This window comes from Argopecten irradians, chromosome 4, assembly GCF_041381155.1.
Source record: "Argopecten irradians isolate NY chromosome 4, Ai_NY, whole genome shotgun sequence".
NCBI lineage: Eukaryota > Metazoa > Mollusca > Bivalvia > Pectinida > Pectinidae > Argopecten > Argopecten irradians.
The window spans coordinates 43,035,780-43,062,706 of record NC_091137.1 but is presented as its reverse complement, the minus strand read 5'-3'; the positions used below and the strand labels follow the sequence as shown (position 1 = coordinate 43,062,706).

Below are 26,927 nucleotides of genomic sequence, written 5' to 3'. Positions count from 1 at the left end.
GAATGTGTGTTGATGACCTTCATCAACAAAGGAATTATTTATGTAAGAGAATGTGTGTTGATGACTTACATCAACAAAGGAATGATTTGTGTTAGTAAATGTGTGTTGATGACCTACATCTTAGTTCCTGGGGGGGGGGGGGGGGGGGGGGGGCAGAAAGGAGAGGGTCCTGATAGGGGAAATAGAGGTAAATTTTTCAAATCACTACTTGTCATAGAATTCTACATGAATTGTTACCAAATTTGACCAGAAACATCATGGGGGAAGGCTAATAGAGTTTATATAACTGGGGACAGGAGGGGCGGGGCCTGATAGGGGAAATAGAGGTAGAAAAGAAACAATGAATCTGTATTCAGAACATAACTTGGCATTACAAACTAGGTGAGCGATACAGGGCCTGTGGGCCTCTTGTTGTAGTATGTGATAAAAATTGCCTTAATCCGTATTAATTTCATATACTTTATGAAACTTTACTCATCAAGGCTCACAAAAATAAGGCTTCTGAGACTTGATTTTATATCTCATATGAAATAAACATTTATTAAGATCCTATATTTATACATGAGATATTGCTTTAATTTCAGATGAAAGGAGACCTGTTCCAAATGGATTGACTTTGAATGACTACAATGGACAGATTCAAAATGTGGAAGATCTACTTAATGTCTGTAAAAACCAAAAAAGCGATATTGAGAAGGTAATTTATTATACTTTTGTGAACATCATTATGTATTGTTAATTGTATTTCACAATTTGTATGTAACTAAATATATGTTGTTTCTATGGCATGGTTAAATGACTACATACGCCAAGTCAATTAATTTTACAAGGACTGTGCTAAACTATTTTGTCCCCTAAAATTTACTGCTAAAATATTTCAGGCAGCAATTTGATTGGCCAATCCAATAAGTCACCTGAACGTGACCCTATTGAGATGTTGTCTGATTCTCTACGAATTATAGTCAGAATAAGGAGTTGTATTTTAATCTGAATGTTTGTTTTGGAAGAAAATTACAAAAGTTGGAAGCCATCAGAGAAAGCTGGTTTACCATATTTGTTAGATACCGTAGATTACTTAAAAAATCTGGTATTGAGCTTTCTATGTCATCTGACCCAAAAGGGTCAGGATGACCTATAGTGACCATGGTCCGTCCGCTGTACGCAGTGCACCATCTGCAGTGCGTAAAGTTCTTCTCAATAACCAAAAGTTTGTTGAAATATATGACTTTGACCTTGATTCATGGTCTCAGTGGGTCAAAGAAGCTAAAATGTTTAGACTACTTCTTTTGAATAGCTAAGACTAAGAGGCCTAGAGATTCGATATTAGGCTTGTGACATCCTAGAATGAAGGGCTACGACGTTTGTTCAAATGAATGACTTTAATCTTGATTCAAGGTCACATGAGACAAAATGGCTAAAATCTTCTTGTGAATAACTAAAAGGCCTAGAAACCAGATATTGGGCCTGTGACATGCTAGGCTAAAGGGCTACTAAGTTTGTTCAAAGTTGAAAGATTTTTACCTTAACTTTTAAGGTCAAAGTCATCGATATTTTGGAAATTTACAGCTTCAACTAAGGAGTACCTTGTATTGCCTTAATTGTTAGTCAATACTTTATACTGAGAGTGTTAAGGCCCATGGGCCTCTTGTTATTTGTTAATCATATGACATCTACAATAGTGTATTCTTATATTACAGGAGATTTCTTTGATCTTAGACCACATTATTGAGCACGCTAATATCGTGTTAGGCGAGCTACAACAGGAAATGGATGGCTGGAGGATGGAGCAGAGGAAATACTATGTGGATGTTGCTGCCCAACCTTGTTTTCCCATCAAACCTCCACTCACAGAATGGTAGGTCTCAATCTTCCTATACACTGAATAACATAGAATTTTCTTTGTCAAAATTTTCATTTACATGTTCAAACCTGCAGTATTTGCCGACATTGCTGTAGGTCATGATTTTTTTCAGGTACTCCGGCTTTCCTCCACCTCTTTAAATTTACATGACCTTAAATGGCACTCACTGTTCATTAAAGGATGTTAAAAAAATGATATAAAAAAAATCATATCTTTTAATCTACAATAACATTCCAGGTGCATTGCTGGAAACTCCCTTTCTGTCACAGTTTGATTTGGAGTGACAGACTGGTCTGTACTGTTGTAATTATGTCTTTGCTAAAGACACTTTATTTCTTTACACATTCACCTATTAATTTTATAGAGTTTCTTATATAATGACGTTGACGCTGTTCAAGAGGCGATAAATCCAAATATCAAATGAAGCAGACTGAAGCACAAAGCTCTGTTGCTCCTAAACACAATACAGAGGATTCCGCTTATTTGCATAGGTCATTTTCCAGAAGAAAATATGCAAATAACCGGAGTATTCGAATAGGCGGAGATGACATTTTGCACCTCCGTTTGACCCCACACATATGTAGATCAATGTGAATAGGCAAATAGATATCGTTTCGTTTACTTGATAAATACGTTAATTATTTACACTTAAAACAAACAACAAGTAATTATTTTCGAAGTTGTAAATCTATTTTAATAGTTTAATAACAAAATATATTCCAATATTAGATTCTTGTTTACGTTAAGATCGACACGTGAATATTTGAGAAACAGCTAAACGATCGATATCAAATGCAATTAGATTCTACTAAACAGGATTGGATTTGTGTCTACATTTCTGAACCTAAATAATAAACAAATTTACGTACATTTGCCTTGCAAAATGAACTTACGCTCGTGATTAAACTTCAAAGTGCCGATCAACTAGTAGTGTTGTTTTTACACATGTAAGCTTAGGCCTATATGAATTCGAAAATGGCGGCAGGTGATGAAGCCATGCGTTCACTCGACCTAAATGTGTTTTGAGAATTCTCCCTGTATTGTTGATCTATACGGCGAATAGCTTGATAACATTTCAGAAATTAATGCATATTCATGATCAAGTAGCAATGAAACAACGTAGCAATTATCTTTTGTATCCTAAGCTTACATAATGTACGAAACTTGCGGTAGTCATTGCACGCCGACTTTGCATGCTTTTATGTCTCGTTCAACGAGACGCTTGATACGCACATATCTGTCGTAGTCAACAAGACTCTGGTTGAACGAGACTACTCATGAATGGCGATTGTTGTAAGGAAGCATGGTTTCTCCAACCGATCGCGAACTAAGGTACGTTACGTTAATAAATAAACATATTTGAAAGTGCAAGTGCTTTAATTAGATGTTTGAGTCAGTGAATATACTAAAGTTATGATCAACCGCTGCTGATGTAAATCGTAACAGCGTCGAATACCTTTGCAGATTCATGCATAAAATAACAAGCCATACGATAACGTTAATCTGTTACCAGGATGATTTCTAGTAAAAGCGAAGTATCTTGAAACATATATCGGCGAATTTCGCTAAAAATATATTGCAAAATTGAAAAATATTCGATTTTATTTTTAGAATTTCCCAAATATTTTATTCAAATAACCGGAGGTCATGTAAAAGTCTATGCAAATACACGGAGTTGAAAAACAAAGATAAAGAAGGAAAAAATCGGGACCGCAGAATTTTATGCAAATAACCGAAATATTCGAATAACCGTTATTCGATTATGTGGAGTCCTCTGTATCTCCCTTTTTTTTGACAGGTCTGCTCATGCTGGTCGGATTCTGTTTGACCTTATTCAGCGTTCCTTGCCGAATATCACAGGAGACAGCAGCCAGGATCTTAAGGATAAAGTGGAGGCTATAAATAGTGTATTTGACCAAATGATGCAATGGTAAGTCATTAACTCATCCACCCCTGAAATTTCATAATGGACTGGTCTAGTATTTGATTTAGAAGAGTCTAAATGTGTCTTCAGGGGTGAATGAGTTAATTGAAACTAGTTTTAAAATTATGATAATTATGCAATCACATTGGGCTTCATCTGTTGTGTTAAACAGTTAAACACTATAAGATGACAAATCAATTAATTTTTGTACTCCAAGACTGGTCAGGTCTTATGAAAAGAAGGGATGGAACCTCATGTAGATACTTGAAAACACTATTCTTATAAACCAATAAATGCATTAAAACCAAATCTGGTCTGAAACCATGTTTTATTCCTACTTCATAAAGCAGTCTGACACAAAGGACAGATGAAGCTTCATAGAGAAACACTAATGGAACCTATTTTCCTCCTTGACCAAGCATATTAATTAATTAAAATTTTAATTGGTCTTAAACATCATAGTGAGAGAGCTGTAAAATTATTCCAGTCCTTTTAAACTTGTAAAGTAAGTGACTCCTAACCCCTATCCTGCTATACTGTCTTCCAGTTCCTTTGTGGTGACAGATCAAGTGAAGAATGTGATCAAAGTCAGCATGGGAACGAAAAAGAAGGGCGACGGACAAGATTATGAGGACGAGGACTGTGGAGGCAGTAAGAAGTTCAGCTGCCCTAAGTTTAAAGCTACAGTCAGGTAAGATCTTTCATACTTAACAGGGCTATTCCACGGTTGCTAGGGAAAAGACAGCTCTGTCTTCAAATTTACTGGGGTAGAGAAATATTTCCCTATATTTCGTATATTTAACAGCCAACTAATAGGTAGATTTGCACAAGTTTGTAATTGTTCAGAACTTACAGTACAGATTAAATTATACAATACGAATTTCGCAATTGATTTAAAATTGCCTGGTGGAAGCGAACGGGCCTGGAATCCTGTAGGGTGCCCTCGGACAGCACGGGAAGCACAATGTTCCTGGTACTGGTTGGTGACTAGTGGGGTTCTAGTCATGGGGCGGCACCGCCATAACAACAAGCAGGGACAGTTGCGTGTCCTGATGATGTCAGGTTGAACCAAGGAAGGCTTTGAGAGGAAGCTTGTTGATGAGAGAGTGGGGAGAGTTGTAATGTAACGATACATGGATATGGGCATTTTCGCCGTATAGTCCATCAGCTAGCTTATGTGGCTGTGTGTATGAGTGTCGGTACTATGTATTGTAGTAGCTCCTAAGAAACCTCGGTTAGAACCAAAGAAAGTTACCCGTGAGTAGATTTGTTGTTAAGAGACTTCGTTAAAGTTTCCTCTATTATATAGATTTCCATTTTTCCTCCCCAGACTTCTGGCTGCCGCTTCTATAGACTCCGTCAATCAGGTCCGTGCGTACTTTGTCCATGAAGACTCTCTGTCTCAGGTGCAGGACCCAGCAACCCACGATTTTTCTAATTCCAAGTATCCCCTAAAGGATACCAAACAGAAGGGCCCGTCCTGTACGACCACAGTAGATAAGAATACTGGAGTCGCCACATTTAAAGCTCTGGAGCTGAAGAGTTTTAATCGGGAGAAGGAGAGTAATGTGGCCAAGGAAAAGTTCAGGCTCGTGTTTCAGACCAAGATTACGGTCGGCCAGAGACTGATCAACCTTTGGGTGAGATTTGAATTCAAATATAGTGATCGTATGACAGATCTGTTTTTTTTTTTTTTTTTAGTCCACATCATCTCAAGTTCTACTTAATGTAAATTCAGAATTAAAAAAAACCTGCTTATTAAATTTTGTTTACTTATTAAATTTGAGTACTCCAAAATCATCATATGGAGTCAAACCTTTCTTTGTGACCACCTCCTTATAAAGACCACCTGTTAAGTAAGACTATTTTCTCAAGGTTCTAAAAGGTCAATTTCTATGTAATTTGACCTGTGTATTAAGACCATTTGGCTATTTTGTGTTGGCCGCTTGGGTGGTCATTATCGACAGGTTTGATTGTAGCTGGTTATGATTATATTAGTTGGTCAAAATCTTTTGGACCTTCAACTAGAAAAATAGATTTTAGCAGATCAAAATTGTGAGATTTTGCTTCAATTGTATGTTAAATTCAACAAATTCTTGATGTTATGTGAATCAATATTTGATGACTTGATAAAAATTTTGTAATAGTCTTAAAAATGTTGTATTCCACAGGCAATGTCACTGCCAATTGTAGTGATTACTGGAGCCAGTCAGCATTGTAATGCATGTGGATCTCTCTTGTGGCAGTGTCTTAATCCAGAGGACAAGGTAAGTTTTCTCTTGTACCAATGGTGTAATACTAGTTTATCGTATGCAATAAACTCATGCCAGTTGAGGCTGTTTTACATGGCTACCCCTGCAATACAACTTTGTAAAGTCACTGTGCCAACAAAATTACTACTCTCTCTGTACAATTTTAATCTAATTTTTAGATATTTTGGCTAGCAATAAAGAACACAAACATTGCAATTTGTGTTAAAGACATTACACTATGTATGGAGAATTGACTTGCAGTTGCAGTTTTCAAACCTTTAATATGGCGAGATATCATAATTGTTAAATTCTAAACAAAAATGTATAGGTATGAGAGGAAATACTTTTTCATACGTAGATATGAAGGATAGGAATATTCTACCCTCAAATCACAAAGTGTTATAAAACCTTCGGCAAGCCTCGAGTTTTACAACAATTTGTGAGCCTTAGGCAGAATCTCTCATATCCAAGTTTTGGTTTTCGTATGCGTTTCCTCTGTGTACTTAGGCCTTTCTCTACCTTGTAAACCTGGCAAGTCTGTAAAGGAGTGCGACTGTTAACAAAACATAAAAAAAAACATAAATCCTTAAAATGAATCGTCCTACAATGTTCCATACTTGTGGTTCAGGGTCAGTTTCCACCTCCCCCTTGTCCAGAGGAGCTGCCATGGTCAGCGGTCAAGGAATTGCTGGACACAAAGATCAGACATCTGGGAGGGCGAGGGCTTACACAGGACGAGGAGAAACATCTCGTCTGCAGAATTACAGGTACAAATGAAATTTTCCAGTTGTCTCGGGCTTCTTTGGTAGACATTTTTATTTTTATGCAGTTGTCATAATGTTACCCATGACAATCCTGTACCTTCATGTACTGTATTGTCCATTCTCTCATATTTTATGGGTAAAATTTTAACAATTTATTTCAGAAACTATGCTTGATTTACTTTAAAAGATAGACAAACGGGAATTGAGTTGAAAATATCACGCATTTTTCGTGTATGGAGAATTGACTTGCAGTCCTGTTTTCTTTCGAATTGATTTCAAAATGGCGGAAAATCGTAGTAATAAAATTGTAATAAAACGTCGAGGTTTGAGAGAAAAATACTCTTTCATACGTGGATATAAAGGATAGGGATATTCTACCCTCGGGATCACAAAATGTCGTAAAACAGATTTTACTACAGTTTGTGACCCTCGGGTAGAATATCCCTATCCTTCATATACACATATGAAAGAGTCTTATAGTCTACCCCCACTGTGATTAATGTAGGTGGTTATATATTTCTTACTTACACTGCGAGTTATTATTCCCTGTGAAACATGTTTTCAGGAGATATTGAATTGGGGTCCATCAGTCTGTGTATGCACATGTTCGTCCAACGATCCTCCAATCCATTCAAGATACTTTTCTGGGCTATAACTCCAAAACTTGTCAGGGTACCTTACATTTTAGAGTGACTTGGGGGGTGGGGAGGAGAGGGAGATGTAATAAAATGCATTGCAGTAAAACATGGTTATAAGGAACCTCTGCAAAAATTACTTTGTTATAAGCATAGTTTGTTTTTACAGATATTGCAGATATATCATGGAAGTATTGATATGAAAATTACTTGTTATAACCATGAATTTGTTGTAAGCGTGTTTTTTTATAAACTTGATTTACTGTACTGGGTTCTATATTAAGATAAATACTATTGGGAGTGAACAGAATACTGTCATGCTTTAAATTTTCTTATTTTAGTAAATCAGGAATAACAAAAAATTCAGCTGACATATTAAAATTTTTGTAATATTGAATACTTAGAACCAGTCATTAAAATTTCCTTACTTTTTCATCTTCAACAGTTGATAACTATTCCGAAGTTTGAGGTATTTTTCATACTTAAAACTTGACTGTGATATCATCTAATGTTATATAGCTTGATGTATAGTTGAGACAAAATCTACTGTTCCACTTTTGCATATAACAGAGTTATCTGCCCTCGCAGGTATAGGTATTGATTGAAACGATGTGTTTGTGAGCAAAACGTCATATTGTTCATAGAAAATGATGTGATTTTCACATTCAAAATAATGATCTCACAATGAATACCTCTCAGGAAGGGAGATAACTCTAGATTATGCAAATGTGGAATACACCTAGTATGATCATGAAATACATAAAATACATACCTTTTACTGTTAGTTTTCTAATTTGTTAATGAGCTAAGTTTTCTGGTTTCAGGTGGTCAAAGAACATCTATCGATACAGACCCAATGATTCAGTTCAAGAGATTTTGCATTGTGAGTGTTTCTGATTTTTGTTATTAATGTTTCATTAACAAAAATCCTATTATGTAATTTTAGTGAAAAGGGATTTTTTGCAAAAAAATAACTAAATTTCTGAATAAGGTCAGTATTGAAAACTACAGTACTGTCAACCAATTTATTTTTCAAATGCTACTAATTTCGCGATCTTCATTTCAAAACAAGTCTGTGAAGATTAACATTTGCGGGTTTAAAAATTGACTGGTAATTCCTCTCAATGTATACGTTAATTTGTGGAGATAATCTTACACAAATTTACTTAAACTGCATAATTTGTGATTCTAAGCACATGGGGAAGAGATTTTGATTAATAGAAGCATAAGAAGATGTATTTATATTAATGGCCTAGATTATAACACCAAACAAGCAAGATTCCTGTGCAATCTATGTTAATAGTGAAGATTAACTTAGCTGTTTTGCAATCTGACACAGTGATAATCAACTAACGCACAGTAATTAGGACAATTGTGAGAAACATAATACGACCCCGGTTATGAAAATCAACATTTAATTATTTTAATTAAATTGTGGAGAAGTTGATAATAAGTTTAGTATTAAATATTCTAAGATCGCCTCTCACGCTTTCATCTGGGCCATCGAAAGTGATTAGTGTAAGTTAACATATTAGCTCGCCTATTCGAAGAATAGGGGGAGCTAATGTTGTCACGTCGGTGTCGGCGTCAGCGTTGGCGTCCCATTTCACGTTAAATTTTTTGAGCAAGTTTCTGTTTCGTCAATTGTTTAAGCTTAAGTCATCATAAATATTTATGATTTCATTTTCCTAATGTGTATGGATGCTGAATGTGATAATACAACCACTTTGGGGCCCTTTAGGGGGTTTTTGAGTCTGTTAATTTGTCATATTTCTATGTTAAAGTTTTTGAGCAAGTTTCTATTTTGTCTATTGTTTAAGCTTAAGTCATCATAAATGTTTGTGATTTTATTTTCCTAATGTGTATGGATGCTGATCGTGATGATACAACCAATTTGGGGCCCTTTAGGGGGGTTTTGAGTCTGTTAATTTGTCATATTTCTATGTTAAAGTAGTAAATACTTGAACATCAACTTCTTCTGAATAGGCGAGCTTTGCTGTTCTCCAACAGCTCTTGTCTTGTTTGGCAATCAATGTAAAATTAATGAAATTTATATTTTAAAAGTGTAGTATTAACATTAAGCTGGAAATTTCAGCGACTCTACAAAATCATATATCTTATTTCACATTTTCATTTTAAAAACCAAAAGCTGTTCTGGGTAGGTAGTAGTCCTTTACAATTTTGAAAAGTAGAAATGGAATTGTGAACACCTAACCACTTAAAAGGCAAAGCACCTTAACGATCCGGGCATCTTCAGAATGTGGAATTTATAGTATGTTCTTGCTGTCTATCAATTAATTAAGACGTACTGGTTGTTGTTAAATTAGATAATAAAGATGCTCCACCGCCAACAGAGCGTAAATGATATTCATCATTTGAACAATAATTGGCGTTTTATCATGTATATATATGCCTAATTAGCACAAAAAATGACATAAAGTAATTTAGTTCGCCTTTGGTGCATGCGCAATCATTACTTCATTCCATATAGGATATAGTGCCACGGAATTTTTTCGGGATGCAATTAATTATTTTTCATATTTTTAACTTGAAGTAAAATTAGAAGCTCAAACTTTTCAATGGTGGTAATGGTATAAGAAACTTTTGTAACTGAAGTAAAATACTAAATCGTCTGTTCCTATTTTTGATAGTGAAAAAATACCATTTGTCAGCTGTGGAGCATCTTTAAAATAATGTTCTTGCCCTTGGCCATATATGAACCAGTAATAGTATGTATTTGAAGAGTTTCCATATGGGTTCAATACAGTTACATTTTTGCTGATTTTTTAGCCCACCATCATCAGATGGTAGGCTGTTCAAATCGCCTTTCGTCCGTGGTCCGTCCGTCCGTTAACAATTCTTGTTACCGCTATTTCTCAAAAAGTGCTGAAGGGATCTTTTCCAAATTTCATATGTAGGTTCCCCTAGGACCCTAGTTGTGCATATTGCATTTTGGGACTGATCGGCCAACAAGATGGCCAACCGGTGGCCATCTTGGATTTTGATAGTTAAAGTTTGTTACTGCTATTTCTCAGAAAGTGCGGAAGGGATTCTTCTCAAATTTCATATGTAGTTTCCCCTAGGACCCTAGTTGTGCATATTGCATTTTGTGACTGATCATCCAACAAGATGGCAGACCGGCGGCCATCTTGGATTTTGATAGTTAAGTTTGTTACCACTATTTCTCAGAAAGTACAGAAGGGATCTGTCTCAAATTTCATATGTAGGTTCCCCTAGGACTCTATAGTTGTGCATATTGCATGTTTGGACTGATCGGTCAAAAAGAGTACTGAAGGGATTGTTCTCCGATTTTCATGTAGGTTCTTCTAGGGCCCTAGTTCTGCCTATTGCATTTTGGGACCGACTGATCAACAAGATGGCCAACCACCATCTTGGATTTTGATAGTTTAAAGTTTGTAAAGCAGAAAAAGATGTTTAAGCTTAAAAAGCAGAAAAAAGAAGTTAAAGTTTGAAAAGCAGAGAAAAGATCCCTCTTTCATTTGTCAGACATAAATCAATCTTTGGTGGGTGCCAAGTAGTCCGCTAAACCTGCCTATATTATTAGGCTTTTTAAATTTTTTTTTAGCCTAATATATAGTCAGCTCGCGGTACCTCTTAAAAATGTGAAATCGTAGGCCAAATTTGGCCTACGCTACGTCAGCGGCATATTTCTAATATATCGTCCATGCAATACCGGGAAAACGTACTCATACCTATATATTGGGATCTTATATACTCCACTGCCCCCATGTTACATCCCATTTATCATATTACACAACTCTGCACAATGAAATACTTCCGAGACCCTTCTATTTCACACATTTGTAATGGCCGCCGTATACACATTTAGTAGAGCCAACGGCAGCCAATCAACTTCGCTTCCGGTTTTATTTTTAAATATCCACGTGTAGTTGAAAGATAAACAAAATTCTACCGTGTATATGCTACATGTATATGCAACGTGAATATCGCGAAAGTGATGCGGTACCAGCAATAGTCGTGTTCAATTTGAATATTTGACAACATGTCGTGTATGTCGACCATGATTTTACTTTAAAAACTCTAACTGGCTAGCATTTTGTTTATCTTTCAACTACACGTGGTTTTTTAAAAATAAAACCGGAAGCGAAGTTGATTGGCTGCCGTTGGCTCTACTAAATGTGTATATGGCGGCCATTACAAATATGTGAAATAGAAGGGTCTCGGAAGTATTTCATTGTACACAGTTGTTTAATTTCATAAATGGGATGTAACATTGGGGCAGTGGAGTATATAAGATCCCAATATATAGGTATGTGTACATTTTCCCGGCATTCCATGGATGATATATTAGAAATATGCCGCTGACGTAGCGTAGGCCAAATCTGGCCTACGATTTCACATTTTAAGAGGTACCGCGAGCTGACTATATATTAGGCAAAAAAAAATTAAAAAAGCCTAATAATATAGGCAGGTTTAGCAGACTAGGTGCCAAGATCCCTCTGGAATCTCTTGTTAGATTTTGGATTTTTTGTTGATATCTATTTTTAGATAATATTTATTTTTAGGATAAAATGATGGACTTAAAGGATCCTAATAAGAAAGCTGATGATCGGAAAAAGTCGGCGACATTCTGGATGTGGTTCCAGGCAGTATACAATCTTATCAATACACACCTAAAAGAGTACTGGAAAAAAGAGTAAGTAATTATTAACTCTAAACTATCAGGCCCTTGATGGTGAGACCGGAGGGAACTATTATAGTGTTTTCTGCATGGTTCTGAGACTGTTATATCTTTTTATTTGGATGTTGGTTTCCGGATGATAACTTGAGAATGGATTAAAAGGAATTTGTAGAAACTTCATAGAGTAGTAGCTTACAAGGTAACACAGCTTGGAAGTAAGTTTGGGTTCAAAATAAATGTCAATTGTATTATGAAGATCGCGAAACTTTTTAGCTAATCAAGATTTGACAATTCGGCTTCAAGAGTATATATATTAATTCAATCAGTTCTGAATATTTCACAGATGAAATGTTCGCAACTATCAGCGATGACTCACAAAATTGCTAGAAAAAATATCCCTGCGAAAATATATTGGTTTTCTGATTAATCGAGTTTGTTGAGTATCGTTGGTTCGAGGTGTTTGATCAATTAATTGAGTAAGAAATCTGTAATCGAGTTTCATTGGAATTTTCTGACACTATGATAAACCAAAGTATAATGTTAGCTGATCAGTAAAACATCCAAAAAAAATCATAGCAAACTTGTTAAAATCATTCCCTTGTGTATGGTTGTCACTCATATCATTTCAAATTTCAAGTTTCTAGACGAATTGAAGAGCACATAAGCACTTTGTAGTAATGTAAATGTTCAGATGAGCATGATTTGTGAAGAAAATAAGCGACATGAAAACATGACAGCACAGAGAGGCCTCACTATCGTAAGCCTTTGCAGGAATTTTATATGAGACTTGTTTATACATTAATAAAGGGAACAAATAATCGATCATTGATTGGTTAAACAAAACTGATGATCGACCATGAAATTTCAACCGAACCTAACACTACGAAAATAACAGGCTTTACGGTATATAAAGTAATGGGATGCTGAAGTAACAGTAGTAAAAATTACATAGTGAAAAAATGCTTTTCCATGAAAGATATTTACCACAGGATTTATGCTTATGCATCAATGTTATCATCCATCTATATACTGAATGATTCATAATTGATAATGCTTAGGCCATACAAAATACATTTGTGTTTCCTGTAACTCAATTGACCCTATAAAATCAGTTTTTCATGAAGAACACAAATAACAACATAGAAAAATATTTTTTGCACAAAATCAGGATTTTAGGTAAAGATTATCTCTATTATAAATACCAAGAATATTCTTGTTATCTATATTATGATCTATATAAGGTTAGATGGTGTCTATTTCAGTTTTTCTTTGCAAGAAAATTCAGATGAAGAGAAATAAAACCCAAATTATCAACCCTAGAGTGTTACCGGAAACACATGAGTATTTTATTTGGCCTGAAATGGGTTAACAATTATTATCATGGAACCCCCAATTCAGATGGGAATACATATACATGTACAATAGATAATGGGCTGAAAGCACTCTATAGTTTATACCTGATATATGAAGCTCAAACTTCCTTCACAGGATTCAAGGATGTTTCTAACCAAAAACATGGAAGATTCTGACTAAGAAGCATTGTTTTCAGGTTTGACATCTTAGCTGATCTCTGCATTTGTCTAATGATATGATTTTATCAATTAACAGGCTTATTCTTGGTTTCTTGGACAAGAGTCAGGCCAACGACTGCCTAAAAGAATGCCAACCGCACACTTTCCTTCTCCGGTTCAGTAACAACATTATCACTGACGCTCAAGGCCAGAATATGTGTGGGGCAGTCTCTGTGTCCTATAAGTCAGGTAAATATGGTCAAGCATGTTATTTTCTTTTCTATTTCAAATACATTTATAGAAGACATAAATCTGATTTAAAAATAAAAGGACATGCTTTAAAGTAGACCTATAGAAGTATAAGATATAATGATTGTCAAGCATAGTAAAACTTTTAATTTAAACAAAAATCAAAGATTCAGATTTGGGCGTTGATTTTCTGTGTCGATGCAGTGTCACAGGCCTTTGGTGCCGCGTATGTGAATCCCATGATTTCGCGCCATTTGTTGACGTGATGTGACGTCACGACGTCATTATGTGTATTACATTGTAATATATGTGTTAATGATTTTCGTATTATAAGGGAATACCCTAGGGATGTGACTGCTTTATAGGTGATTATTATTCTGTATATCTTTAAAACATTTAGCTGACAAACCCGAACATATGGAACCATCCACTGCTGATGACTTGAAGAAATACAACTTGGCTCAGATGCTACAGAGAATGATCAACGGGGAAACCCACGACTGCGAAATGAAATGGGTGTATCCTGAAATGAAGAGTCGAGAGGAAGTTTATAAAGAATTCCTCGATGGTAGGTCATAATGATGTTTATTTTATGTCATCTGAACATCAAGGTATCTTCTACACAATGTGAGGTCCTTTGAAGGATGGGTTTTCTTCCCTTGGGATGAAGGTTGTCTCTCTTTGGAATGATGGGTTGTCTCCTTTTTTGAATGAAGGTTGTTGTCCCTTGGAAAGAAGGGTTGTCTCCCCTTGGAAGAAATGTTGTCTCCCCTTTGAATGAAGGTTGTCTGCCTTTGGAATGATGGGTTGTCTCCCCATGGGATAAAGGTTGTCTCCCTTTGAAATGAAGGACAACATTCCTAAGAGAGACACTGGATGTTTGTCAGGCTGTAACTCCCAGACTGATGAAGATATTTTGTTGAAATTTTGTCACAGTTTACTATCGTTGCCATCAGCTTAATCCAAAGTGAAGATTTCTATGGTTATGTCCTTGTGACCTTGATCCAAATGTCAAAGGTCAAATATTAGAGGGATTTTTCTATACATTTGAAAAAGTATCCTTGATAAATAGTGATGACACTTTGCAGTGAACAGTAATTAAGACATTAAGTGATGATACATTAGACAGATTCATGATAGTTCTCTTCCAGTTCCTGCCTTTTACTAGACAAAGTGTGAATTGATTATCATAATATTCAAATAGAGATATTGATCTACACGTATGCATGTGAAATTCGGTCGTCTCCATTTTACATTGTGTATCAGTACCACATCAAAAATGTGTGTATTAAATCATGAAATATATTTTTAATTCTGGAATTTGAATTACCATAAATATTAGAAGCTGTCTTAGAGCTAATATTTATTTATACTGATATATATATATCTCATGTTTACACAGTAGGTACTGAGCGCAAGCATACAGATGGTTACACTATTCTAAAAGAGATGTTGGTTGTTGACAATTTGGGGTAAGTTGATGACTAACAATACTAAAATAAAAATAATAATCCTATTATATTACTACTCCTTAACAAAGTTAAGTTGTGAGGATAGTTTTAGTTTTCATCAATGTTCTGCATTTGCATATTACAGTGTTACATCATGTTTTTGTGAGCTTAAGGTCACTTTTTTTCAGAGAAAACAATTTAATTTTATAATTTGCTAATTTCCTATCACAAGAGGATGATGTCATGATCAATACTTACTGGAAAGGGAAGACAACTCTGTAATATGCAAAGTCATTACTTCATGATCAGACCAAGCCTGTTCTAAACCTTTTTTGTTTGATGTCTTGCATTGATATTCCTTAAGAATCATAAAGTTATCGTCTTCTCAAAAACTACAAAATCCTGAAAATTAAACCCATCTTCTCCATCGTCTCCCTTGTATTAATCTACCAAAGATCAATAATTGTATAATATTAATGATTTTCTTTTTAAGGAAAATGTCCTTTACAAATGGACGCCCAATAAAAAGACCAGTTTACGGAAAGTACAATAACAAAGACAACAGCAAGGTGGCAAAGGTCACAGCTGTTAGCCAATCGGTTCCATCTTCAGATGAAGGGTCATCGTCAGGACCACAGCCCGGAAACCTGCCAAACATTGTGAGTGATAGAGAACCAAGTAGCCAGCCTGTCTCCATGATGACACAGGTAAATCCTGTCGCTACGGCAACCTCCAGTAGGACAATGTCAGTCCCTCCACTCTCCCATGTTCCAGCTAATCAGAATCCTTCAAAACGAAGTAACTTAAAAACAAATTCCAATACCACCAACTGCCAACTTCTGAAAAAGCAGTTATCTGAACCGGTAAGGGATGGACTAAAGTTCAAGTTGATGCAGAGTCCTAACGCTACACTATGTTCACAGGGTAGTGTACAGGTCAACCAACAGATGAGTCTGAGTAAAGCAGAAGACATGCTGGACATGGCACACCAACAGCAGAAATTGATTACTGGAGGCAACAATGGGTTTGAAGCAGTGAGATCAACTGTTAAGCCATGTAGTTCTCCTGACTCTACATTGACATTGCCTGTTAGTAGTATCAAACAAAGTGGATCTCCTTTGATGGATCCAAAGATAGAACATCAGTCCCCCTCACACAGTACAGAATACAATAACCCACTGTCTACCCTTAGCAACCCCATACCAACCACGGCTGTACCCAACATAACAGCCAGTACAGGGTTTGCTAGCAACTCAATGATGGCTGAAAATCAACAGTTGCCTGGCAACCTAATAAACCAACAGTTGCTTACCAACCAAATGGTGTCCAATAACCAACAGTTGCCTAGCAACCTATTGAACCAACAGTTGCCTTGCAACCTATTGAACCAACAGTTGCCTAGCAACCTAACGAGCCAACAGTTGCCTAGCAATGCAATGATAGTCGAAAACCAACAGTTGCCTAGCAACTCAATGATAGCTGAAAATCGACAGTTGCCTAGCAACATTATGAACCAACAGGTGCTTAGCAACCAAATAGTGGCCAATAACCAACAGTTGCTTAGCAACTCAATGGTGATTGATAATCAACAGTTACCTGGCAATCTAGGGAATCAACTGTTGCCTAGCAACTCAATGGTGGCTGAAAACCAACAGTTGCCTAGCAGTACAATCATAGCAAGCATTAATCAACAGCTACAAGCCAGTCCAATGCTTTCTGGTAACCAACAGTCTATGACAATGGTAACTGATCCCCCCAATATGCTGATGCAAGAGCTGATACAAGAACATCATTTGAGCTCTGATGGGACTCAGGGAGACCTGGATCTTGATTTTGATAGGTACTTAGAAGCCAATTTTGATATTAATGATCCTGTTTGGAGTAAATTACTATTGCAAGCACAAAATCTTGATGGCTCCCTTCAAAATGCCACTTAATTACCCACTGGGCACAAGTGTTTAAAGTGAATAGTCAGACAATGAAATCCAGTCTAAATGTGTTCATTGGCCTTCTAAAAGTCATTATATATCAAAACGACGGTCAAATTCTGCTTACATTGATATTATGGAAAGGCCCAATGTAACTTTAGAATAGCTCTAAAAATAAATTTTAAAAGCGACGATGCGTGGAAATGTCAACATGGACATAGTCCGCCAAGAGGACGTTCTAGGATTCCTATAATATAAATAGCCCGCCAGGGGAAGTTCTAGGATTCCTATAATATAAATTAATTTCTTTGCATGCAGAGCAATTTTGACAGGATATTTTATTTTTAGCCCACCATCATCAGATGGTGGGCTATTCAAATCGCCTTTCGTCTATGGTCCGTGGTCCATCCATCCTTCCATCCGTCCATTAACAATTCTTGTTACCACTATTTCTCAGAAAGTACTGAAGGGATCTTTTTCAAATTTCACACGTAGGTTCCCGTGGGGCCCTAGTTGTGCATATTGCATTTTGGAACCGATCGGTCTACAAAATCGCCGACAGGCTGCCATCTTGGATTTTGATAGTTAAAGTTTGTTACCGCTAATTCTCAGAAAGTACTGAAGGGATCTTTCTCAAATTTCATAGGTAAGTTCCCCTGGGACCTTTGTTGTGCATATTGCATTTTGTGACCGATTGGTCAACAAAATAGCCGACAGGCGGCCATCTTGGATTTTGATAGTTAAAGTTTGTTAACGCTATTTCTCAGAAAGTACTCAAGGGATATTTCTCAAATTTCATATGTAGGTTCCCCTGGGGCCCTGGTTGTGCTTATTGCATTTTTGGACCGATCAGTCAACAAAATGGCCGCCAGGCGACCATCTTGGATTTTGATAGTTAAAGTTTGTTATTGCTTTTTCTCAAAAAGTACTGGAGGGATCTTTCTCAAATTTCATATGTAGGTTCCCCTAGGACCCTAGTTGTACATATTGCATTTTGGGACAGATCAGTGAACAAGATGGCCACCTGGCAGCCATCTTGGATTTTGATAGTTAGTTTGTTACCGCTATTTCTCAGAAAGTACTCAAGGGATATTTTCAAATTTCATATGTAGGTTTTCCTGGGGCCCTGGTTGTGCTTATTGCATTTTTGGACCGATCAGTCAACAAAATGGCCGCCAGGCGACCATCTTTGATTTTGATAGTTAAAGTTTGTTATTGCTTTTTCTCAGAAAGTACTGGAGGGATCTTTCTCAAATTTCATATGTAGGATCCCCTAGGACCCTAGTTGTGCATATTGCATTTTGGGACCGATCAGTGAACAAGATGGCCACCTGGCAACCATCTTTGATTTTGATAGTTAAAGTTTGTTAGCGCTATTTCTCAGAAAGCACTGAATGGATCGGTCTCAAATTTCATATGTAGGTTCCCCTAGGGCCTTCTTTTGCATTTTGCTTTTGATAACTGATTAGTCAACAAGATGGCCGACCGGCCGCCATTTTGGATTTTTATAGTTATCGCTATTTGTCAGAAATTACTGAAGGGATATCTCTCAAATTCCATGCGTAGGTTCCCCTTGGGCCCTAGTTGAGCATAGTACCTTTGGCACTGATCGGTCAACAAGATGGCCAACCGGCTGCTATCTTGGATTTCACCGCAGTTTCTCAGAAAGTAATGAAGCGATCTGTCTTAAATTTCGTATGTATGTAGTTTGTTTGAAAAAGTTTGAAAAGCAAGGAAAAGATCCCTCTTTCCATTGTCAGACATAGATCATTCTTTGTTGGGCGCCAAGATCCCTGTGGGATCTCTTGTTATATTTTCATAATAATTATACTTGATATCTTAACACCATTTTTACCGACTTTAGCCTTCCTTTGCCCGACTATTCACTTTAAAATGTTAATAGGTAGCTAGATCAGGCGTAGTGGGTAGTGTTTAAGAGATCCCAACAAGCAGTGGTTTTTCTCCAGGTACTCCGACTTTCCTTCTAAACCTGGCACGTCCTTAAATGACCCTGGTTGTAAATATATTAAACCTAAAACAAACCCTTGTGTGTATGGACACCAAGTTGATACTGTAAACCGACTTTCTTTCGTGTGTGATTTGCATTTCGCGACCCATGTAAATCTGCGAAAAATTTTCCTGTGCGAATTGATATTTTACATCTTTGATACTGATAGAAATTTCCAATAAAGTTAAAACTGCAAATGCTAATCTTTTTTAAATGGAAATCGTGAAATTTAGCGACTGCGAAAGAAAGTTGGTTTATAGTAGTTTTTATGTGAGAAGTGATAACTCCATACCATTAATTGAATTTTATAATATAAAAAATTTGTAATCCCTTCAGTAAAAAAAAAGTGTAAGGTGTTCTTAATGTGATCACTTCTTTTTTAATACAACGGGTGTAGCGTTTGTATTATAATTGCTATCCGGTTTCCTGTTGATTTGTAGAACTTGCCCTGCAATGACATCTAGTGGTGACCTGTTGAACCATTGCATTCATAAACTCCCATTCATAAATTCCCTATTCATTGAATAATAATCCTTTGGACCAGCAATCACTAGTCATGGGAAGACTGCCTTCTGATTGGTAGAATACACAGAGTGTGTATAGAATACACAAAGTGTTATATAATACACAAAGTGTTATATACATATGTAATACACAGCACTATCTAGGTCAACTCCCTGACTGTTGTGCCTGCTGGTGACTCCTCTGTCCAACTTACATAATTTCTGTTAATGATAATTCAAATGGGACTTATTATCTAGCTAAGGCTTATAGACCTGAGAGTACCTGAGAGTTATAAAGTAAACTAATCAGATGTTCTTTCTGTGTACCTTAAAATAATGTTTTTAAATGATTGTTAAAAACAGATCTTAGGTAAAGGCAAGATAACTTATAAGGCTGCCCTCATGTGTGCATGGTGTCACCAAAATAAGTGTATGTGCAACATAAGAAACAAGAGTATATGATAAAACTCATTTTTAATGAAGACTTTTGTTTTCTTTTGTAGTTTTAAAATCTTTTATTTTATGTAGGAACTTTAATTAAGAAAAATGTCATACAAAACGTATGTATTTTCTGTAATCAGTTGAATGCTCTTAAAATAATTGATATCAAAGTCTTTCTAATATGGTTTATATATTTTGATTTTGGAAATTCATTTTATTTCATTCTATTTTTCTGTTTCTGCTGCGTTGTCTTTGCAGTACTTTGAGTACTAAGTTTTACATTTTCACAATTACTTAATGAGCCACTTAGTAGTATGATTGCAGACTTAGTTGATTTTAAATAATCATTATTTGTGTTATCGTATTCAACCCAATAAGACCCCCATCCCTATAAGTGCCCCTCCACATTTTTAGCCCACCATCATCAGATGGCAGGCTATTCAAATCGCTTTTTGTCTGTGGGTCGTCCTTCCATCTGTCGGTCTGTCTGTACTTCTGTCCGTTAACAATTCTTGTTATCGCTCTTTCCCAGAAAGGGATCTTTCTCAAATTTTATATGTATGTTCCCATAGGGCCCTAGTTACGCATATTGCATTTTGGGACCAATCAGTCAACAAGATGGCCGAAAGGCAGCCATCTTGGATTTTGGTAGTTAAAAATTATTATCGCTATTTCTCACAAAGTACTGAAGGGATCAATCTGAAATTTCATGTGAAGGTTCCCCTCGGGTCCTAGTTGTGCATATTGTAATTTGGGACCAATCAGTCAACAAGATGGCCACCAGGCAGCTATCTTGGATTTTGGTAGTTAGAGTTTGTTATCGCTATTTCTCAGAAAGTATTGAAGGGATCATTCTGAAATTTCATATGTAGGTTTCCTTTGGGCCCTAGTTGTGCATATTGTATTTTGGGTCCAATCGGTCAACAAGATGACCACCAGGCAGCCATCTTGGATTTTGATAGTTAAAGTTTGTTATCGCTATTTCTCACAAAGTACTGAAGGGATCAATCTCAAATTTCATTTGTCGGTTTCCCTTGGGCCCTAGTTGTGCATATTGCATTTTGGGACCGATCAGTGAACAAGATGGCTGACAGGCTACCATCTTGAATTTTGATAATTGAAGTTTGTTACCAATATTTCTAAGAAAGTACTGAAGGGATCTGTATCAAATTGCATATGCAGGTTTCCCTAGGTCCTTAGTTTTGCATGTTGCATTTATTGACCGATCAGTGAACAAGATGGCCGACAGGATGCCATCTTGAATTTAGTAATTGAAGTTAGTTACCGCTATTTCTCAGAAAGTACTGAAGGAATCTGTCCCAAATTGCATGTGCAGGTTCCCCTAGGGGTCAAGTTGTGCATATTGCATTTTGGGATCAATCGGTGAACAAGATGGCTGACAATTTTGATAATTGTTTGTTACTGCTATATATCTCAGAAAGTACTGAAAGAGTCTTTCTCAAATTTCATATGTAGGATGTAGTAAAAGTTTAAAAAGCAGAGAAAATATTCATCTTTCCATTGCCAGAAATAGATCATTCTTTGGTTGGCACCAAGATCCCTCTGGGATCTCTTGTTGGGCTTCAATTTTACATACTTCAAATTTAATTCAGACTGAAAATATGAAAACTGTGTTGGGTTTCCTTTCTTTTTTGTTTTACTGGGTTTTTTTTTTTTTTTTTTTTGGGGGGGGGGGGTTTGTTTTGCAAATTGATTTATGGCTTACTTTGTAGAATAATTTTATGAATGGCTAGTCCAAATTTTGTTCTATTAAGAGCCCCCTTATTTGCTTCAATTTTTTAATCGCCTAGGGCACTTATTGGGTCGATATGGTAATTGGAATGTCATAGCTTGTTTCATTTATCTTGTTTACAAAATAATTCAATTACGGTACATTATTTGCTTAAGTAGTTGTTTTTTGTACCTTTATAGAACTTTACTGTTTGTACCATGTGGTTAAATATTCTTGCCTTCTTATTTACCCATATAAGTATTTTAGGTATAGCTCTTTGAAGATATTCATGTTGTATTTTTTGTGACAGATATGACGCAGCATGGTAATTTGTGTCGGTAATGGTTCGTTGAACTGACACTTTTGCATATATTTGTACAGTTTAAACATAACTTGTCATTTTTCATGTTTTCAACTGGTAAATCTACATATTCGGACTTAATCTGAATTTGATATCAATATAACATCATATTGTAAGAAAAAGCAAGAATAACAAAAAAAACCTTGGAGCTACTTTTTTGTATTTTGTTCAAGCAAATTGATAGTCGATTCCTGTACATGAAGTTGTTTGATGATGTTGTTTGACAAGTAATATTGTGTAAGATTTGAGATTAATATTATAAATACATTTTTGTAAGTTGGGGTCTATTTATGTTTTTGTATATTAATACATGTAGCCTAGCTACTGAACTCTTTCCATAGATTAATATTATAAAAACATTTTTGTAAGTTGGGGTCTATTTATGTTTTTGTATATTAATACATGTAGCCTAGCTACTGAACTCTTTCCATAAATAAAATATCAAACGGTTTTCTGAATAAGAAAGCAAAGACACTTTATTTTGGGAGAGGTAAAGAATAGATATCTGTATACCCCCATTTACATGTGACAGTATTATTGTTTTATGAATGTATTCAAATACTGATAGAAAGTTTATCATAGAGGAATTTCTTTGCAAGACCTTTTGTGTCTGGGTCTATAAATAAATGATGCACCTGGATAATACATAACTCATTCACACCTGAAAATTCATAATGAACTGTTCCATCCTTTGAATCAGCAGAGTTCAATGTGTCTTCAAAGGTGAATGAGTTCACATGGATATTTGTTAGAAATGTGTGGGTTTTTTTTCTCTCTTTATTTATTTATTTTTAGGGGGAATTGGGGATGTGTGTTTTTTTTTTGTAAAAATTCCAATACAGTGTATGCATATTACTAATTACTGCATGGTACTTCGTTGACTAACACTTAATGCCAAGCGACAAAACAGTGAAATTAATTTTCATTGTTAACATAGATTCACACTGGGATTCTAGCATTTGTTTGTATTGTAATTAATCTTAAAATTATAAATATATATGTTGTGACATTACAAATGTTATTAATAAACTTTTATTTCTTGTTTCGGAAATGTAGTGGGCCTTTAAATCTCCTGGACATGTAGATGCATATACAATGTAGGTTATATGTACCGTTATCTTCTGACAATAAGCATTGTTATTAACAAATGTCCTCAAGTGCTATTTTACCTGTCGTAAATTCATCCATTCTATGATATGGTTTCACAAAGTTTTATTTCAAGCACACAAGAATGATTCCGTCCTCACGTACAAAAATCATCGTGCCATTAGAAGGTTTACTTTGCCTAAAGTCAATTAAGGTGAAGTATTTGTAAATGCAGTAACTATAGAAATTTTACTGCTACAAATAATGTACTTGTTTAGTTTACTGGCATAGAATAAGTTGATACTCCAACTGGTCAAACCAGATGTGATGATCATTTAAACAGCTTTAAACTCATTCACCCCTGAAAATTCTTAATGAACTCTTCTAGCCTTTGAATTAAAAAAGTCCAAATGTGTCTAAAGGGGTGAATGAGTTTAATTAAAATAGTTTATTGTAAACGTGGCTTAATAGATTCTTTTATTCACAGGGTCTTGGCACATGCCTATACCCTTAGGTATGACTTTTAAGTGTAAAGTATTTAAATCTTGACCACAGAGACCTATATGTCAAGCTCCTGTGGTCTCACTTATTGGAGTTGTATTTCACTCAAATTTGTATTTGTTTAAGTCCAATCTTGTCAACTCAAACTTGAAGACCTTGTTTACTTTGGAGTATTTTATCATTTCAAGTTGGACTAAAAAAAATTCTATATTCTGTGGTAAATTTAAGTCGATTACATGTACTTTGATATAGCACAAAATGCTACAATGGTCTTGTCAACTTTAATTTAACAAGGTTTGACTAATTTGTGAAAAAATGTCATGAGCTGTAAAAAATAATTCATTTTAATAATTCAGTTTGTACAACAGATTTTAAAAGAGGTATTTGTTAGGAGTTAATGTAGCTCAGTTGATTTTGTTCCAATAAATTCTTGGAAAGAATACAATGGTGGTATAGGGGATATCAGTGTGCAACAGAATGTTCTTTAAAGATGCTCCACTGCTGACAAATGGTATTTTTTCACTATTAAAAACAGGAACAGACGATTCATTATTTTTCTTCAGGTACAAAAGTTACTTACATTACTTTACACCATTTCCACCATTGAAAAGTGTGAACTTTATATTTTACTTCAAGTTAAAAATATGAAAAATAATTAATTGCATCCCGAAAAAAATCTGTGGCACTATGTATATCCTATATGGATTAAAGTGCTGATTACGTATGCACCAAAGGCAAAATAAATTATTTAATATTGTTTTTTGTGTTAATTAGACTATTATGTACACGATTAAATACCAATTATTGTTCAAATGATGAATATCATTTATGCTCTGTCGGCTGTGGAGCATCTTTAAGTGACCTTAATCAATGATTAAGACAACATGTGTGTATATATATTACCTATACACTGTGTAGTATAAAACAATGCATAAATTCTATTTATGATTTCATGATTATTTATCCATGAATACAAAAGTTTGTAACTAAAATTGCATGAAGTTAACTGCAAAAATAATATTAAATTTGTTGTATTAGTTTTAATGGACCACAAGTTCATGCTTTAATATGATATTTATTCATATATAAATTGTATAAACAAAGTTGAAATGAAGGAAAAAATATTGTGATGTGTGTTGAGAAACCAGAAAATTTACCTTGAAGTATTTACTAACACAAAACACTTTATATTAATTAATATATAGCGAGATCAAGCGGACCATCCACATTTAATTGTTAAAACCGATTCTTGTTCTAGAAGTATGTTGTTGAAGTTTTATCTAGATCCCTTTGTTATATCAAGTATATCATTACAAACAATTTTGTTATATTTGGACTTGACTGTATATAGCAATGAGAATGAAACAAAAATAGAAAGAAAATATTACACATTTGGTGTAAAATTTGACCTGGAAAAACATCGGTCAAAATATAGTAACAAGTGGTGAAACGCCACCATTTATACATGTGTATGTCACTTTTCCATTTGCCTGTTGGTTGATCATCATAGTGCAATTTGTTTATGCTACTGTTTTTATTTTGATATCGAATAAAATGATTAGTCATTACATAGGTATTTTAGTATTTTTGAAAAATAATATTCAACTTTTAACAATTTAGATGGGTTTAACACTCATTGAATTGCCTGTTGTTTTAAATTTTCAAATAAAAAAAATCTGTGTGCAAACTCTTGTGAGAATCCGTTATGTGGATTCACATATTTGCAAACAAATTTTTTTCATACCTCGATGAGAACAAAAATTAGCGACATCAATGCTTAAATAGAACTCAATACTGTAAATATACATATTTTAGCAGTAAGGCCAAAATAAAAAAAGTCTGTTTAAGGTTACATTGGCAAAAAAAAATGGGTCGGGAGGATTTTTTAAAGAGTCTTTCACTCTAAAATAATAGCCGGAACCAGGGTCTGAGATCGGTATTCCGACTTTCATTTTTTTTTTTTTCATTGAAAAGTGGAAAAAAGTTAGGGTCGGTCGGGTAACCCTAAACAGACAGTATTTTTTTTGGCCTAATCATATTTTGCGCTAAAGTATTATTACGCTAATTAATAGTATTTTCCACATAATGTTAACATAGCTAATTATAGCTATTAGTATGAATATGTTTAAAGTGAATAGTCGGGCAAAGAAAACCAGTCTAAATGCGTTCATTGGCCTTCCAAATGTTCTCACATATTAATACAACGGCCAAGTTCTGCTTACGTTTCCCAGTTCTGACCATTAAAGTAAAGGAAAGTTGAAAGCATTGAAAGCGAGGCTGCATGTAAATGTAACCACGGACATAGTCAGCGGGAGGACGTTTTAGGATTCCTATACTTTAAATTAATTTCTTCGTACGCAGACAGATTTTGGCGAGAGATTTTATTTTTCTATTTCATAAGAAATTATACTGGATACATTCTCACCATTTTTACCGACTTTAGCCATCCTTGCCCGACTGTTCACTTTAAATTAATTCATCACTGCGCTAAAATGTTTAAATTCAATGTTGCGCTAAAATTAGTATGTTTACAGTATATTGTTAATTAGACTTTTCATTAGTCTATATGTTATTGTAGCACATTTATCAATTTCTAATTTAATTCTCTGCTACAAACAATATACTATATAAGGTTTGCCAGGTACTGGCTGTTGGTCGGTAGCTTTTCTTCATGTATTCTGGCTTTCCTCACCTAAAAACCTGACACATCCTGAGATGACCCTGGCTGTTAACGATTCAAATCAAACTTCTCCACAAATTTAAGTGCCAACAAAATTGTAAAATTCTTTAATCTATGGAAATTCTTCAGACCAAAAATAAATAATTTTACAATTTACAGTTACATCAATCATTGTCATGTATCCAACATACCTTTTTAATATGTTTATCAAGCAACCAAATATTTCTGACCACTTTTAAAATCATCTGTAACCAAATCATATATTTGATGATGTCTGCGTACTAATTTTTTACAAGCCATAAGTTATTCTGATCATCCCACCATGTATTGGTGATGCTTTGGTACATACAACATACATTATCATTCATGCCACAATT

The 26,927-nt window shown here is 35.2% G+C and overlaps 1 protein-coding gene across 5 annotated transcripts in view; it reads left to right on the top strand.

Annotated features, from left to right (window-relative positions):
* LOC138321752 (uncharacterized) overlaps positions 1–25,438 on the top strand; it is a 33,769-nt gene extending 8,331 nt beyond the window's left edge. For 2 of the 5 annotated variants that reach the window (XM_069265691.1, XM_069265692.1), the window contains 13 exons: positions 585–697; positions 1,698–1,855; positions 3,660–3,791; positions 4,333–4,476; positions 5,116–5,425; positions 5,957–6,052; positions 6,666–6,804; positions 8,261–8,319; positions 11,984–12,114; positions 13,708–13,859; positions 14,260–14,427; positions 15,262–15,331; positions 15,804–25,438. In XM_069265691.1, the coding sequence (XP_069121792.1) occupies positions 585–697; positions 1,698–1,855; positions 3,660–3,791; positions 4,333–4,476; positions 5,116–5,425; positions 5,957–6,052; positions 6,666–6,804; positions 8,261–8,319; positions 11,984–12,114; positions 13,708–13,859; positions 14,260–14,427; positions 15,262–15,331; positions 15,804–17,247 (3,116 nt within the window). In that variant the 3' untranslated portion in view covers positions 17,248–25,438. Of the gene's footprint in view, positions 1–578; positions 698–1,697; positions 1,856–3,659; positions 3,792–4,332; positions 4,477–5,115; positions 5,426–5,956; positions 6,053–6,665; positions 6,805–8,260; positions 8,320–11,983; positions 12,115–13,707; positions 13,860–14,259; positions 14,428–15,261; positions 15,332–15,803 lie in introns of all 5 variants that reach the window. The other 3 variants (XM_069265688.1, XM_069265689.1, XM_069265690.1) reach the window with 2 other exon arrangements.
* The last annotated feature ends 1,489 nt before the right edge of the window (positions 25,439–26,927 follow it).